At 37.6% G+C, this 17082-nt stretch overlaps 1 protein-coding gene across 1 annotated transcript in view; it reads left to right on the top strand.

Moving 5' to 3' along the window:
• LOC124797975 (nuclear pore membrane glycoprotein 210) overlaps nucleotides 1-17082 on the top strand; it is a 270129-nt gene that overhangs the window by 157980 nt on the left and 95067 nt on the right. Inside the window, exon 10 of the mRNA XM_047261146.1 lies at nucleotides 13910-14165. Within this exon, the coding sequence (XP_047117102.1) occupies nucleotides 13910-14165 (256 nt within the window). The remainder of the gene's footprint in view (nucleotides 1-13909; nucleotides 14166-17082) is intronic.

Raw genomic sequence — 17082 nt, 5'->3', positions numbered from 1 at the left:
TAGGCTCTGTTTGTTTACCTATTTGATCGTCTGGAGCCTTCACTATTTCATCTCTCAAAGCTACCCATTTTTTCCTTCCATATTACTTTTATCTATTTCAGTCAGTTGTTGCGCAAAGCTCCCTTTGAAACTCTCAACAATCTCTGGTTCTTTCAACTTAGCTTGGTCCAATCTCCTTAATTTCCTACCTTTTTGCAAGTTCTTCATTTTTAACTTACAGTTCATAATCAATAAATTATGGTCAGAGTGTACATGTGCCTTGGGAAATCTCTTCTTGAGCACGTAATAATTATATAGTGAATCTGAAACCTTTCAGTGTCTCCAGGTCTCTTCCATGAACACACATTTCTTTCATAATTCTTAAACCAAGTGCTAGTGATGATTAAATTACGCTCTGTGCAAAATTCAAGAAGGTGGCTTCCCCCCTGTATTCCTTTCCTCTCAGTCGACATTCTCCCACTATTTTTCCTTCCCATCCTCATCCTGCTAATGAATTTCAGTCACTCTCTCACAATTGTTTTTCTTGCCCTTGCCTATCTCAATAATTTAATTTGGCTCTTCCTACATTCTTTCAATTTCTTTATCATCTGCAGAGTTAGTTGGCATATAAACTTCTAGTACTATGGTGATTGTTGGCTTTGAATTTATCTTGGCTACATTAACATGTTCACAATGCTGCTAATAGTAGCTTATCCCCAATCCTATTTTCTTATTAATTATTGGACCTAATGCTGTGTTACCTCTCTTATATTTTGTTTTTATGATCCTGTACTCGGCTGACCATAAGTCCTGTTTATTCTGCCACCGAACTTCAGTAATTGCCCCTATATTTATGTCAACCTATCCATTTCACATTTCAAATTGTGTAACCTACGTACCCAATTAAGGGATCTTACATTCTATGGTCTGATGTGTAGGTGTCAGTTTTGTTTTTCCTGATAACGACTTCCTTCTGAATAGTTCCCACCTGGAGACCCAAACAGGAGGCTATTTAACTCTCAGAATATTTTACTCGAGAGGGCACTATCATCATTTAACCATACACTAGAGTTGCATGTCATCAGGAGGAGTAACAACTGTAGTTTCCCCCTTGCTTTCAGCAGTTTGCACTATTAGTGCAGCAAGGCCATTTGGTCAAAGATTTTGTTACTGGGATTATTTGTCCATTTCTGAGCTAAAGTAATTTTTTATGAGGAATAATGAAGTAATTTCCTTCTTCAGGGCAACTGGGAAATCTCGGAAAAACCCAGGAATATTTTCATCCAGGAAAAACCCAGGATTTTTTTAGAATTCTGGGAATTTTTCATTGTTTTAGTTTTTAGTTAAATTTTTGTAATTTTAACTTATAAGAACTGATACTCTAACAAAGAATTTCACTTTAGCAGGCTACTGCAGAATAATACTGCAGCAATAAAACAAACGAGAGAATAACACCAAAATAAAACTTCAGTTGCAAAGAAAATGTGCCATTTACAACAGCAAAACACAATGCACACACAAACGTCTGCTGACAGCAAAATGTATCAAAGGCTTTACAAAAAAGACTATGCAATACTTCCTAACAACAACTGCTTTCGATGACTGTGATGTCACAACTGTTTACATTCCTACTAGGTCCCAGGAAAATATTGTGAATCGTTGTTTGAGAACTGTTACTCTGAAATTAAATTTCCTTTCATGTAAGGTGAATAATGTTACGTGTGAGAATGTGTGATAAATATCTTAAATCACAGAGTATTTGAATCAAACTCAAAAAATTTCGTGAATCACGGAGCATTTGAATCTGATTCGAAACTTAACCCTTTTGAGGACCAACTACTTAGAAAAATTTGGGGCCCAGAAGACAAGCCATTTATGTCATTATTTAAAATTTTACGGGCAAAACTGTTTGATATGTCTTAAAGGGTAACACATGTTAAAAGAGACCAATCTCAAGGTTAGTTTTGCATATTTATTTTAATTTTCTCGTAGATCAAAAATTATGCAATAATGGTGGCAGAAAGTATAATTATCCTTAAAAAAGTGTGAGGTGATTTCTTGAGCAATTTCTCACGTAATTGGGTTTTCTATGGAAAAGTTGAAGTGCTCAAAGAAACATTTATTCAGCCAGGGAACCTACAAAGTGTTCGGGACACAGCAGAGTGAGTATTAATTGTGCTTGACAGAAATATTCAGCTGCTGCAATTTAAGTTGTGCTCTTAGGATCCTGCCTAGTCCAATCATTGGAAAAAAAAAAAAAAAATTATGACCAGTATTGTATGTGAAAACTTGGCTTTTCTTGTAGCTATCCTGTATGTATGTTAATTCAAAACATTGACTTTCCCTATTTGTGTGTTTGCGCTACGTAAGAGTGATGTTGCTATTGGCTGACTACATCACATGTCCTATGTTCTGAATATCTGCTGTCATGTGAAATGAGCTATGACTGGCTGATATAAAATCACATCACAATCTCGATTTCAGTGCTTCGGAAGCTACCACGCTCTCTTTAGTGGAATTCATATTTATAGTTTTGTACTACAAAAATATGCAGTGTCTATGTTGATGCACATTGAAGATCTTTCCATGATGCGTTTTTATTTGCTCGGTTTCGTTTCTTAGCGTTGGGAAGTTCTATCCCAGTGAGTAAAACCTTTACCATTCACAGAATTGATAAGCTTTACAGCTCCATGGGAAAGTATATTTTCACTTAATGTGGAAACACTGTACTTTCACCTGGGATACACTGAATTTTCATCTGGGAAAGAGTGTATTTTCACCTGGATAAAGTATATTTTTAACCATAAAATGTTGGAAAAATTCATAATTATTTTTCTTGTCTGCATATACACTCTGTTCTTATGATATTGTAATTATTCCCTCTGAAATCTAATACTCTCTGTATAACAAATTTCATGAGAGAAAATATGTATTTGTGGATGTGTGGATGGATATGTGCGTGTGTGCGAGTGTATACCTGTCCTTTTTTCCCCCTAAGGTAAGTCTTTCCGCTCCCGGGATTGGAATGACTCCTTACCCTCTCCCTTAAAACCCACTTCCTTTCGTCTTCCCCTCTCCTTCCCTCTTTCCTGATGAGGCAACAGTTTGTTGCGAAAGCTTGAATTTTGTGTGTATGTTTGTGTTTGTTTGTGTGTCTATCGACCTGCCAGCGCTTTTGTTCGGTAAGTCACCTCATCTTTGTTTTTATATATGTATTTGTAAGGTTTCACACCATTGTCTGTAAGACTTTCATTTTCTATTGAACATTTTTATGCAATTAAAACTTTATTTCTTTAATATGAGCTATCCTAAATGCAAATTCACGTGACATTTTTAACGAAAATAACCAAAGTCATCTGTGGCTCAGTGAGTGTCAGACTACAAATTCGAAGGTAGGGGGTTTGATCCCTAGTTCATAGGAGGATTTTTTCCTTTCCTCTCTGGCTTCTTTCACCACTGGCAGTGATATGCTAAGCTGGAAAGTCCCAAATTACTCTTTGATTTAGAGTCCACATGAAACTATAGGACTCAATATAAGTTCCTTCAAAGATTGGAACACCTGTGAGTGCTGTGGGTCTGGAGAAAATGATTCGGAAATTTGAAAATCACCTTTCATGTTGAGGACAGTTTTATTTCTCTTTTATGTTAACTTACTGATTTATTTCTGTTCAAGACTTGCAATGACATAAAGTCCAAGATTGGTGGGATTATTTAAAACCTAAAAATTATTTTTTCTTGGCTTGAATTCTCATCAGTATGTGCCTCCAAGATTTTGAAAATTATACTTTACCTCATCAACACTTGCTCAGGCTGGAAAATTGGTCTTTAATGTCCAGAACTGTATGTAGAAACAACTAACAGAAAACCAATCAATAATTCTGTGATATAAAAACAGCGTGATTATAATTGAAGTTAAACTTTCAAAATGCTGTAGAAACAACACCACCAGTCAGAATGACATCAAATTGCAATAGAATATTATCAGGGAGAGGGGGGAAAACGTATGGCAGAAGAAAAAAAATAGTGTGAAAATTGATCAATAGATGGCGCTGTATGTGTCAGAATACGTAAATGAAAACACCGGTCATGTGCACGACACATTGAAGTTGGTATAAATAAGCTGGGTACACGGCGTTCGTCATGACTGTCTCAATGCAGGATTGTGCTCTGCTTTAAAGCTGAAGGGTTTGAAAAAAGGCTTTAGTCCGATAACTGCTGTGGGTTTTTAGAAAATGATTCGGAAATTTGAAAAGACAGGTTCTTTTGGTGCGCAACCTGGTAGAGGGAGGAAACAAATTGATTCGACGTCAGTGGAAGCAGTGGCCACAGCAGTGCAGGAGGAGACAAGTGGTGGTGTGCAAACATGTAGTGCACGAATTGCCCGAACATTGGACATACCCGTGAGCACAGTGCGTAAAATCCTACAAAGCATCCTTCTTTGCTATCCATTCAAAATTACCCATGCGCACGAGTTGTTTGCTGTTGACCTGCCAGCAAGAGAGACTTTTGCTTTAGAATTTCTTCCTCGCATGGAAGTGGAAGATTTTGTGGACAGACGAAGCCCACTTCCATCTGATAGATATGTCAATACACAGAAATTTAAAATATGGGCAATGGAAAATCCACACTCAAATCAATCAGTACCACTTCATCCTGAAAGGGTCACTGTGTGGTGCCGTTTTATGGCATAATTTATCATAGGGCCATATTTTTTGAAGAGAGAGGTGCTTCCGTTCCTGCTACCTGTACCATCAGAGGTAAGCGCTACGAATTTCTTTTGCACAACCATGTCATACCAGCTCTCCAGCAATGTGGATGCGATGATGGGATCATTTGTATGCAAGATGACGCAGCTCGTCAAATTGCAAATCCAGTTAAGCAGCTGCTGAAAAACACAATTTCGGAAATGCTAGAATTATCAGCTGCTATTTCCCTACAGCCTGACCGTCCCGATCACCTGATCTTAATCCATGTGACTTCTGGCTGTGTTCAGTGTTCTGATTGCAAACTTAGCTGTATTAAAGGCACATGTTGCGCAACACATTCTGAACGTGACCCCCGGAAACACTTCAATCAGTTGTGGAACATGCTGTTTCTCGATTTTAACTAGGTGCGGAAAATGGTGGACAGCATGTTGAACATGTTTTGTGCCAGTCACACAGAAATTAATAATCCGATTTGATTTTGATTGATGCTTTTTATGTGGTTTTTGGCCTCAGGACAATTGAAAACTGATGTGATTGATGCTTTTTATATGGTTTTTGGCCTCAGGACAATTAAAAATCGATTATTACCATCTGATGTGATATGAAATTGCTGTGGTGAAGGGGCTTAAGTAATTAACAGTATCACATCTGTACACCCATGCACACTGAGTAGTACAGTTTGTTTAATATCAGACGTACACCTTAGGCATTGTTGTATGATTCATTTGTCATTTGTTGCCGACCTCCATTAAATTAAGATTCTTACAGCACCATCTATTGCTACATTTTATAACTATTTATTTTTCTTCTGCCATATGTTTTCCCCCCTACTCCGATAATATTCCATTGCAATTTGCCGTCATTCTGACCAGTGGTGTTATTTCTATAGCGGTTTGGATGTTTAACTTTAATTATAATCATCCTGTACATTATTTACAGTTTTGTCTATTGCTACATCTCTAAAGGAATTGAACACCGAACTTATGACATTTGTAAAAAGAAATGAGTCTGCTTGATGTGTATCAAGGGGACGGTTATTTGAATATTTTAGAAACAACAATGAACATAATATTAAACCTTGCAAAAACTTCATCAATAATTTTTCCCAGTTGTCTGAAAATTTTTCCTCTGTCCTACAGTTTTGAATGATGTAAACATAACTTTGTGCATTTCTTTGATTAAGTATGATTTGATTAATTTTTTTACTATACAATTAATTGCATGAAACCTCATTTTTTTAAATAGAGTGTTGTGATTTACGCAACCTTGCTTAGATCACTGGTACTGTTTTGTAAATTGATCATTGTTAAATAGCATTATGAGTTATGTAACCTTTCTTAAATCCAGATTATCATTTACTAAGTATATTATTATTGCGAAGGTGGAACAACAGTGCAGACTACTTATTTTCTCAAAAATTCAGGAAAATAATTCAAAAATGAAAAAAGTATACTAATTATTGTCATCACTCTCATCACACTTATTCTAAAGGCGGTAAACAGCAGTATATATAAACCTCACTGGAAAAATACCCTTACTTATGTTGTGGCGACTTCTACCACCGAATGTATCAGGATGACCAAATGTAGTGGGAAGACACCAAATGTAGTGAGTGGGGTGCCAGGCGGTGCCGTATTAAAACTCGGCGAGAACTTTCCAAATGATTTATTTGCTTCCACTACAGTGCTCCGTTCACCTCGATCTGCATCACAGGTCCCGCAATGCTGAGGAAGCACCCCAGCGACCTGTGCAATGCAACCCTCTGTCATGCCAGCCTTGTACACCAGCTGCAGAGTTCCGATTAAGTCAGGATGGCTGCGCCGGCAGCCAACTCAGCAGCCACCGTCCCCATTGACTCCACGCTGCTCCGCAGCGCTGCTGCTTCACTAATGCACTGCTTTGAGTCACGTACGGATAACACTTAGGTTAGCCAGTGGCTCTCTTCTGCCTGTGACTTGCGCCATGGAAACTGCTGTGTGCGCCCTCTCCAGCAGTTCTATGCCCCTGTGGCCTCTATTTGCCTTCACAGCTGCTGGTTTGCGTAACTTTCTGCAATCCGGCCTGCACCTGGCTGTAACTCGTGCTCTGAATATTGCACAAAACTAACTTTCCCTATCCTAAACGGTGGTGCCGCTACACTTAGACTACATATTTAAAAAAGGATGATACCTACTATATGACAACAACTCTTTAAGTATTTTATTGGAAATATTAGGTTGGTGCATAACTTCATTGTGTTTTAGTTTTGCATTTTGATATTCCAAATGCTATTGGTTTATTAATCGATTGTCATTTTTTATTTGTAGTTCACTGTTACTAATTAAGTATAAATATTGTCATTTTGTCATTTGGAGATAGTGAGTGAAGCTGTAAATGCTAGAAAATGGAGTGCCAAGTGGAAAAATTGGAATATTTCCAATATATTCTTATGTCTGAGTTCAGTAAAGGGGTGACAGCGGCGGTGGCAGCCAGAAACATTTGCACTGTGTGTGAGGATAATGTCACATAACGCAGCACAAAAATGTTTTTCTCATTTTAAGGTGGATTGTTTTGACATTAGTGACACTTCACATTCAGAAGACCTTTGGGGTTTGATGAAGATCATTTAAATGCATTAATCCACAATGATCCATATCAGTATACTTAAGAATGGACAAATGTGATGAAATGTAATTGTTCCATTGTCATGTGACATCAGCATTCAGTGGTTCAAAAATCTGGTGTATGGCTACCGGATGCAGTAGGCCAAAACCACAAAAATCAAAGGTGGTGGCCTTAAGTGCATCTCTGCTTGCTCGTCGTCAATTGGTTGATTAATGACACCAACCATTCCTATCCTGTATTGTTACTGGTGACGATAAATTAAGTCTTTATGCTAATATAAGGAAAAGAAATGAACGATTGAGCCCAAACAAAACAACTCCCCATACATGGACCTGCGTGCATCCACAAAAGATAATCTTATGCATCTGGTGGAACAGCAATGGTGTGGTATACTACAAATTGCTTGCTCAAGGTGTAACCATCACTACTCACATTTACTGTCAACAACTGAGAAATATTACAGAAACAGTCCAAGAAACAACAACCAGAAGAGTGCATGAAGAGATGCTACTATGTGATAACGCTGCCGCCCCCCCCCCCCCCCCCCCAAATTCTGATAGATTGACAGAAAACAGTCTACAGGAGTTTAAGTTATTCTGCACCCACCTTACTCGCCTGATCTTGTGTTCCCACTCTCTATTGAACAAACTTCAAGGAACTTCCTCTTTGGATAAAAATGCATTCCAAACATGGCTCAACGAGTTCTTTGCTTAAAAACTGTGTGATTTCTACAGTTGCGAAATCAAAAAGTTACCCCTGTGTTTGGAGATGGTTGTAAATAGTGAAAGAGAATATATCACTGATGACTGAAATCTCTGTTCTGTATGTCTGTTGTGTTTGTTAAACTTATAGGAAATGCTGTGAACTTATACACCAACCCAATACTATCAAGTCCATGTGAGCTTCTGTCATTGAGACTGTATATTATTTTCTTAAGGGGAGATAGAATGGATTTTTTTTTTCTCACATTTTCATATTTTTATTTCATCATAAAATTTGCAGTCTTCCTAATAATATATATATATCACTTATAAGTTCACATGGGAAGTATTTTAATTTATTTTTAAATATAATCTACAACGGTTGTTCTGTGAACTGTATCGTGCTTGTTACTATTTTCCATACATAAAAACACTATATATAGACTTTTTAACTACTTTTGTTAATAAGCCTGAGTAATTTTTGTATTATGTAGGTAAAGCACGATCTTTATTTGTTCTTGTTAAAATACAAATTTTCCTTTTTCATTTTTGCCATCAGTGGGATTTTCTAGTCCTACTATATGCTGCTCAGAATTAATGTAAGATTTACAGTTGCAAAGGACGCAGGGGCACGTTGAGCCAATCTGGTGAAACTGTTGGCCATAGTTTATCGTCTGCTATTGCCAACCCTCCTTCTCATTACTATAATGTTCCCTGCATGTACTATGCCTCAGTTTCAGATTGTTGTGTGATAGTTTGTAGTGTGCTGTGATTTTGTTCATCTTCATTATGTATGACTTACGAAGTTATTTTTCATCTGTTGTTACACATTCCCCATGTGCTTCTTCCGGAGTTTCAATCCTGCCCAAATGTTCCCAATGAAATTAGAAAATAATGGTGGCAACAGTGAAAATGCTCTACACAGTTAAAAGCAGTTGTTGTTGTTGTTGTTGTTGTTGTTGTTGTTGTTGTTGTTGTTTTCAGTCCAGAGACTGGTTTGATGCTGCACTCCATGCTACTCCATCCAGTGCGAGCTGCTTCATCTCTGAGTAACTACTGCAACCTACATCATTCTGAACCTGTTTATTGTATTCATTTAATGTATTCATTCCCCCCTACAATTTTTACTCTCCGCACTTCCCTCCAATACTAAATTGATGATCCCTTGATGCCTCAGAACATTTTTCTACCAACCGACCCCTTCTTGTAGTCGAGCCATGCCACAAATTCCTCTTCTCCCCAATTCTATTCAGTACCTCTTCATTAGTTATGTGATCTACCCACCTCATCTTCTGCATTCTTCTGTAGCACCACATTTCAAAAGCTTCTAATCGCTTCTTGTCTAAACAAGTTATCGTCCATTTTTCACTTCCATACATGGCTACACTCCATACAAATACTTTCAGAACTTCCTGACACTTAAATCTCTATTCGATATTAACAAATTTCTCTTCTTCAGAAAATCTTTCCTTGCCATTGCCAGTCTACATTTATATCCTCTCTACTTCGACCATCATCAGTTATTTTGCTCCTCAAATAGCAAAACTCATCTAGTACTTTAAGTGTCTCATTTCGTAATCTAATGCCCTCAGCATCACCTGATTTAATTCGACTACATTCCATTATCCTCGTTTTGCTTTTGCTGATGTTCATCTTATATCCTACTTTCAAGACAGGGTCCATTCCATTCAACTGCTCTTCCAGGTCTTTTGCTGTCCCTGGCAGAATTATTTCTTCTCCATTGATTTTAATTCCTACTCCAAATTTATCTTTGTTTCCTTTAATGCTTGTTCAATATGCAGATTGAACACATCGGGGATAGGCTACAGTCCCTGTCTCATTCCCTTCTCAACCACTGCTTCCTTTTCATGCTCCTTGACTTTTATAACAACCATCTAGTTTCTGTACAAATTGTAAATAGCTTTTCACTCCCCGTATTTTACCCCTGTCGTCTTCAGAATTTGAAAGAGAGTATTCCAGTCAACATTGTCAAAAGCTTTCTCTAAGTTTACAAATGCTAGACACGTAGATTTGCCTTTCTTTAATCTTCTAAGACAAGTTGTAAGGGTCAGTATTGCATCACATATTCCAACATTTCTACGGAATCCAAACTGATCTTCCCTAAGGTTGGCCTCTACTAGTTTTTCCATTCGTCTGTAAAGAATTCGTCTTAGTATTTTGTAGCCGTGACTTATTAAATTGATAGTTCGAGAATTTTCACACCTGTTGACACTTGCTTTCTTTGGGATTGGAATTATTGTATTCTTCTTGAAGTCTGAGGGTATTTTGCCTGTCTCTTACATCTTGCTTACCAGAGGGTAGAGTTTTATCAGGGCTGGCTTTCCCAGGCTTTCAGTAGTTCTAATAGAATGTTGTCTACTTCCACGCCTTCTTTCGACTTAGATTTTGCAGTGCTCTGTCAAACTCTTCACGCAGTATCATATCTCCCATTTCATCTTCATCTACATCCTCTTCCAGTTCCATAATATTGCCCTCAATTATGTCGCCCTTGCATAGACCCTCTATATACTCCTTCCACCTTTCTGCCTTCCCTTATTTACATGGAACTGCTTTTCCATCTGAGCTCTTGATATTCATGCAAGTGGTTCTCTTTTCTCCAAAGGTCTCTTTAATTTTCCTGTAGGCAGTATCTATCTTATCCCTAGTTATGTATGCCTTTACGTTCTTACATTTGTCCTGTAGCCATCCCTGCTTAGCCATTTTGCACTTCCTGTGGATCTCATTTTTGAGACATTTGTATTCCTTTTTGCCTGCTTCATTTGCTGCATTTTTTATTTTCTCCTGTCATCAGTTAAGTTCAGTATCTCTTTTGTTACCCAAAGGTTTCTATTAGCCCTTGCCTATTTACGTACTTGATCCTCTGCTGCCTTCGTTATTTTATCTCTCAGGTTTACCAATTTTTCTTCTACTGTATATCTTTCCCCCGTTCTTGTCAATCATTCCCTAATGCTCTCTTTTAAATGCTCTACAACCTTTGGTTCTTTCAGTTTATTCAGGTCCCATCTTCTTAAATTCCCACCTTTTTGCAGTTTCTTCCATTTTAATCCACAGTTCATAACTAATAGATTGTGGTTAGAGTCCACATCTGTTCCTGGAAATCTCTTAGAATTTAAAACCTGGTTCCTAAATCTGTCTCACCATTATATAATTTATCTGAAACCTTCCACTGTCTCCAGGCCTCTTCCACGTATACAACCTTCTTTCGTGATTTGTAAACCAGGTATTAGTCAAGTTACGCTACACTAAGTTGCGGTGTATGCAAAATTCTACCAGGCGGCTTCCTCTTTCATTCCTTACCCCAATCCCATATTCGCCTACTACTTTTCCTCCTCTTCCTTTTCCTGCTTATCCCCCCATGACTATTCAATTTTGGCTCCCTTCATTATCTGAATAATTTCTTTTATCTCATCATACATTTCTTCAGTCTCTTTGTCATCTGTGGAGCTAGTTGGCTTATAAACTTGTACTCTGTGGTAGGTATGTGCTTCATGTCTATATTCGCGACAATAATGCGTTCACTATGCTATTCGTAGTGGTGTACCCACACTCCTATTTTTTTCATTCGTTATTAAACCTACTCCTGCATTATCTCTATTTGATTTTATATTTATAACCCTGTATTCACCTAACCAAATGTCTTGTTTCTCCTGCCACTGAACTTACTTATTCCCACTACGTGTAGTTCAACCTATCCATTTTCCTTTTTAAATTTTCTAACCTACTTGCCTAAAGCAGTTATGGGCACTTTTCTTTGTTGTTTAAAATTTGAAATATCAGTATTCATCAGTCTATTGTTGTTGCTTATTAATGTTAAATCTGTTGGTGTGTATGAGTGTTAATAACTGCTTCAACAAAAAATGTGAATACAGTACAATATATGAGTATTTGAAGTAAATTTCCTTTGCTGCCTTGTAATAAATAGTCTAAATTATATGCAGGATTTATTTTTGGAATTTGTTTTTAGCATGATTTATGTTGGGGAAAATATGTCTGGCACCTTTAATTGCCATTGGGCACTTGTGTTGTCTTTCAGCTGTGACAGTAATTTGTGGACTGTGACAAAATAATAAATTTTCTTGAAGCAGATCAAAACAGAACAATATGATTAGTTTTTATCATCCCCTTGTATGGAGCTCAAGATATAGATACTGATGAAGATTCCAGTTTATCAGATGAAATTCAAGGAAAACCATGTTGTCTCCCTGCATGTATACTATGGGCTCAGGCAATAGGCACAAGCTCATTTTGAGGAAAATGAACGTGTTGTAAATACAAAGAGAAAGAATAAGGGCATGTCAAGACAAAATTTGCAGTGGGTGACAGAAGTGGACAAGAAGAAGAAACTGAGAACTGTGCAAGCATTCAAAATACGCTTCCTGCTGCAGATACGGAAGGAAATAGGAAGTGAGCGTCAAGTCCGAATTTTGAGGTTTGCGCTGATACTCCAACCACATCAGCTGTATTAAATACGAAGGGAAAGAAGAATGGGACGATAAGTGAAAATTTTGCAGTGAGGGGAGTAAGCCAAGAACAAGAAGCAGTAGAAGATATTGATGATTCTGCAGAACCTGCTGCCCCACCCAAACACTCAAGAATCAGTGTTCATGATGGTATAAGTGAAAATTATACTGAAATTAAATTTTTCTTGTAAACCTGTTACAAAATAATAACTTACAACCATTTTTAAGCAGAAAAACCAGACTTAATAATTCTGGGCACTAATGGGTTAATTTTGAACAGAGTATTTAATGTCCTGTTTGATTAGTTTCTGGGAAGGATATTTTGAAATAATAACACAAATCTATAATGGAATATGTTAAACTTGATATTGGCATTTGGTTCCCTGTAAATATTGTCCCTGTCCATCTTTTCCGAATTATTTACACATATCTTTTGTTCCACAATAAGGCACAACAGGCACAACAAAAGGATTGCTGCACATTTCAGCTTTCAGCTAAAAGGCCTTCTACTAAATTGGAAGACACACACACACACACACACACACACACACACACACACGCGACCACTATCTTTGGCTGCAGGGACCGTCATTATTCCATTCTGGATTTTTCGTTTGATTTTGCTTAGTGACTTTCCTTACATCCAGCAACCCAGTGCAGTTTTTCTTTGTTACTATTCTTTAACACATTACTTTACTTGATGTCCATCCATTTCTTTATCTTCTTTCCTGTGTTTTACAAGTCCGGCCTCCGCGGCCAGAGGCAGTGGTCGTGTGTGTGTGTGTGTGTGTGTGTGTGTGTGTGTGTGTGTGTGGTTTTTTTTCCTACTTTATAAAAAGGCCTTTTGGCCGAAAGTTTAAATATATAACAATTTTTTTGTTGTGCCTGTCTACTGCTCATCGGCTTCTATATATGGCGAGTAGCAATCCATCTTTTTCATAACATAGTCATTATTTCGTCCTGGATGTGACTTTTAAGGGAGAGTGGTTTGATTTTAAAATATTTTTGAGACTGGCTGAAATATCAGCATGAGTGTTGTTTGCTTCTAAGTCTTTAGTAGCAGATGCTTACTGACCCGTAACCCTTCTGATTGAACACATTTTAAAATTCTGCAGTAACATTTAATTTGTGGATTAGGTAGTAGCACTGTTGTTCTACACCAGCCACTGCAAATTACATAGAGATTGTATCCATCACTTCAAGTATGTTGCCTTCTTCTCTTTCCCAAAGGAAGGTAGGTTAGGGTTTAACATGCCATTGACAGCAAGGTAGTTACAGACATACCATTTGCAACTCATGCTATTATTTCAAGTAAGGCTACCAATAAAGGTGAATCAAAAGAGTTACAGTAGTTATCTATAATGTTTATTATGATGCTGTAGATCTTCTTTTATTGTAAACTGTCATAAAACAATTTTAATTTCTGTTTTATTTCCAGGTAAAACTATTGCCAACAAAACAACATATACTGACAAATGCCTATTTGGGTCAATCGTACCGGGTACCTGTCGTGTTGTGCAGTGAACTTGACAAAACAAAAACTGTAAGCATGCGCAGTCGAAATGGAACATGTCCTGAGGGTTACTTTGTCACTGCATTTCCTTTTTATTGCGCTATTCGTTTCTCTGATCCTGATGCAGAATTTGATGTCGACGATGTATTTGCTGTCCATCAAAGATTTGACTTGGAAAAAGGTGGGTAAATTTATTTAACAGTCAGTTGTGTCACTCTTTCCTCAAGGTGTGTAGATATAATTTTTGCTGAACATGAAATATTTTCAGTGATAAATCTTTCACACTGAAGTGGATTGTATGGTCTTGGAAAATTTTGTGAAATGTTACAATTGTACTTCAATCCAGGACTCACATGCATACCTTTGCCATTATGAGCAATGCTCTTATTGGCTGAGTTATCGAGACATATATATTCACATTTTATTTATCTATCTAACAGTATCTCTCTCCTACATCCCAAATTACACAGAAGCTGTTCCACATGATTTGCTGAACTAGCAGGCGAAGGAGAAGGATGTGTCGGGGTTTGGTTTAACCAGAATCAGAGATTGCTTTTTTTCCTCTTAAGATCAATCTTCCATTCTGCAGCCAAGTGTAATCTCGTAGAGAACATTGTCAGGTGAAAAACGTGAGCTGAATCAGGAATAAAACATTGACCCATCCCTACATTGACCTGGCTATTATGCTACCCTCATGGACTCTGTGTCAGATTTGATATGCCAGAGGAGTTTAATGTAGGGGAGAGATAGTGGTATACTGGCATTTTTAGGTGTCCATCAGTGGCTACTCATCATGTGATTTGTTGTTGTCAGTATTTACTCATTTAGAATGCACTGCAACATGCATTTGGTAAACACAAAAAAAGGACACACACTTCAGTAACACTCCTTTAAGCATTGTACACAGAGGTTTCATTTTCAATAGGCTTCTAGCAAAGTGACAAAATTAAGGATAAACCCCATGTAATTAAATCCAAGTTGAAAGTTTCTTTGTGGTGATATACCTATTCTGTACAGGAGTTCCCCTGCAATGTGTTGTTTGTTTCTATTCCCTCTCACAATTTTTGTTTCTTTTTTTTTTAGTTGTTTTGTTTATAGATTTGCTAAACAGTATTCTCTAATATGTGTTACACAATTTATGGAAACACTGCAAGAAATGCATACTTCACCATAAAAGTAGATGCTAGCCAGGCCTGCACGTTGTACTGTCGTGTTTGAACACGAGCAGCACCTGTGCAGTGTCCTCAACATGTAGCAGCTATCAATCATGGTGAGAACAGTGTTCTGTGTAGTTGCTAGTGTATTGTGTTGGAGCTAAGTGAATTCAGATGTGAGCAAATTGTTGGTATCCATGTGGTGGGTGCTTCTGTAACAGAAGTAGTCGAAGTGTTTGGGTGTTTCAAGAAGCATCATATTGAAGATTTATACTGCATACAGGGAAGGTAACAAAAGAAAAATTCGGAGTAGGTATTAAAATCCATGGAGAAGAAATAAAAACTTTGAGGTTCACCGATGACATTGTAATTCTGTCAGAGACAGCAAAAGACTTGGAAGAGCAGTTGAACAGAATGGACAGTGCCTTGAAAGGAGGATATAAGATGAACATAAACAAAAGTAAAACAAGGATAATGGAATGTAGTCGAATTAAGTTGGGCGATGCTGAGGGAATTAGATTAGGAAATAAGACACTTAAAGTAGTAAAGGAGTTTTGCTATTTGGGGAGCAAAATAACTGATGATGGTCGAAGTAGAGAGGATATCAAATGAAGACTGGCAATTGCAAGGAAAGCGTTTCTGAAGAAGAGAAATTTGTTAACATCGATTACAGATTTAAGTGTCAGGAAGTCGTTTCTGAAAGTAATAGTATGGAGCGTAGCCATGTATGGAAGTGAAACATGGATGATAAGTAGTTTGGACAAGAAGAGAATAGAAGCTTTCGAAATGTGGTGCTACAGAAGAATGCCGAAGATTAGATGGGTAGGTCATATAACTAATGAGGAGGTATTGAATAGGATTGGGGAGAAGAGAAGTTTGTGGCACAACTTGACTAGAAGAAGGGATCGGTTGGTAGGACATGTTCTGAGGCATCAAGGGATCACCAATTTAGTATTGGAGGGCAGTGTGGAGGGTAAAAGTCATAGAGGGAGACCAAGAGATGAATACACTAAGCAGATTCAGAGGGATGTAGGTTGCAGTAGGTACTGGGAGACGAAGCAGCTTGCACAGGATAGAGTAGCATGGAGAGCTGCATCAAACCAGTGTCAGGACTGAAGACCACAACAACAACAACAACAACAACAACAACAACAACAACACCAAGCATGGACCTCTATTTATCCATTCCAAGGTGACTGGAAGCTGTTTTGAATGCCAACAAGTTTTGTACACTGTGTTAGGCACAGTAATGTGTTGTGTTTAGGGTATTTCCATATTTTTGTCCTCCCCCTCGCATGATCGCACACAACTTCATAAATAAGTAACTGAAATGACAAGGATGGGCTTGAAAGGCAGGGGTTACAGTTCGTGACCTATTCTAGCACAGTTTTAATCACTGAATAAATTTAATTAGATGCTAAATGGTTTGTATGATAATAATCAAACCATAAATTCTTTACTCAGAACTTTCTTGCATATTGCGAAAATAAAGGGAAGGTTTTTTATTGCAAAAATGGGTCTGTTTTAAGTGCTTAGCTTTTAGAATAAAGCTATGATTTAAGTCAGATCTGAACATGCTATTTAGAAAAACATTGTAGGTCAAGCCTGTTTATCACCTTAGCTGTGATCTCACACACATTAGGACCACTTCATTGAAAATCCACATAAACAAGTTTAATGGCAACCTAATTTTTATTTACAGCCATTTACAATGAATGAACTGAATAATGCTGTAGATAAGAGCAACAGAAAATCCACGTGGATAGTTGCACACATTAGCTTACAGCTTCTGGCATTTAGGGAGGTGCGTCTACTCCAGATCAAATCTGCCTGCCAGATTAATGATGAGGGCTGGTGTGCTGGCCTGCCTGGAAGTGGTTTATAGACCGTTTCCCACCTCTGACTAGGTCAATATTGAGCTAGTACTCATGTCCTGTCTCAGTT

The sequence above is a fragment of the Schistocerca piceifrons genome, chromosome 5 (assembly GCF_021461385.2).
Source record: "Schistocerca piceifrons isolate TAMUIC-IGC-003096 chromosome 5, iqSchPice1.1, whole genome shotgun sequence".
Lineage (NCBI taxonomy): Eukaryota > Metazoa > Arthropoda > Insecta > Orthoptera > Acrididae > Schistocerca > Schistocerca piceifrons.
This window is presented reverse-complemented; position numbering and strand designations above follow the sequence as displayed.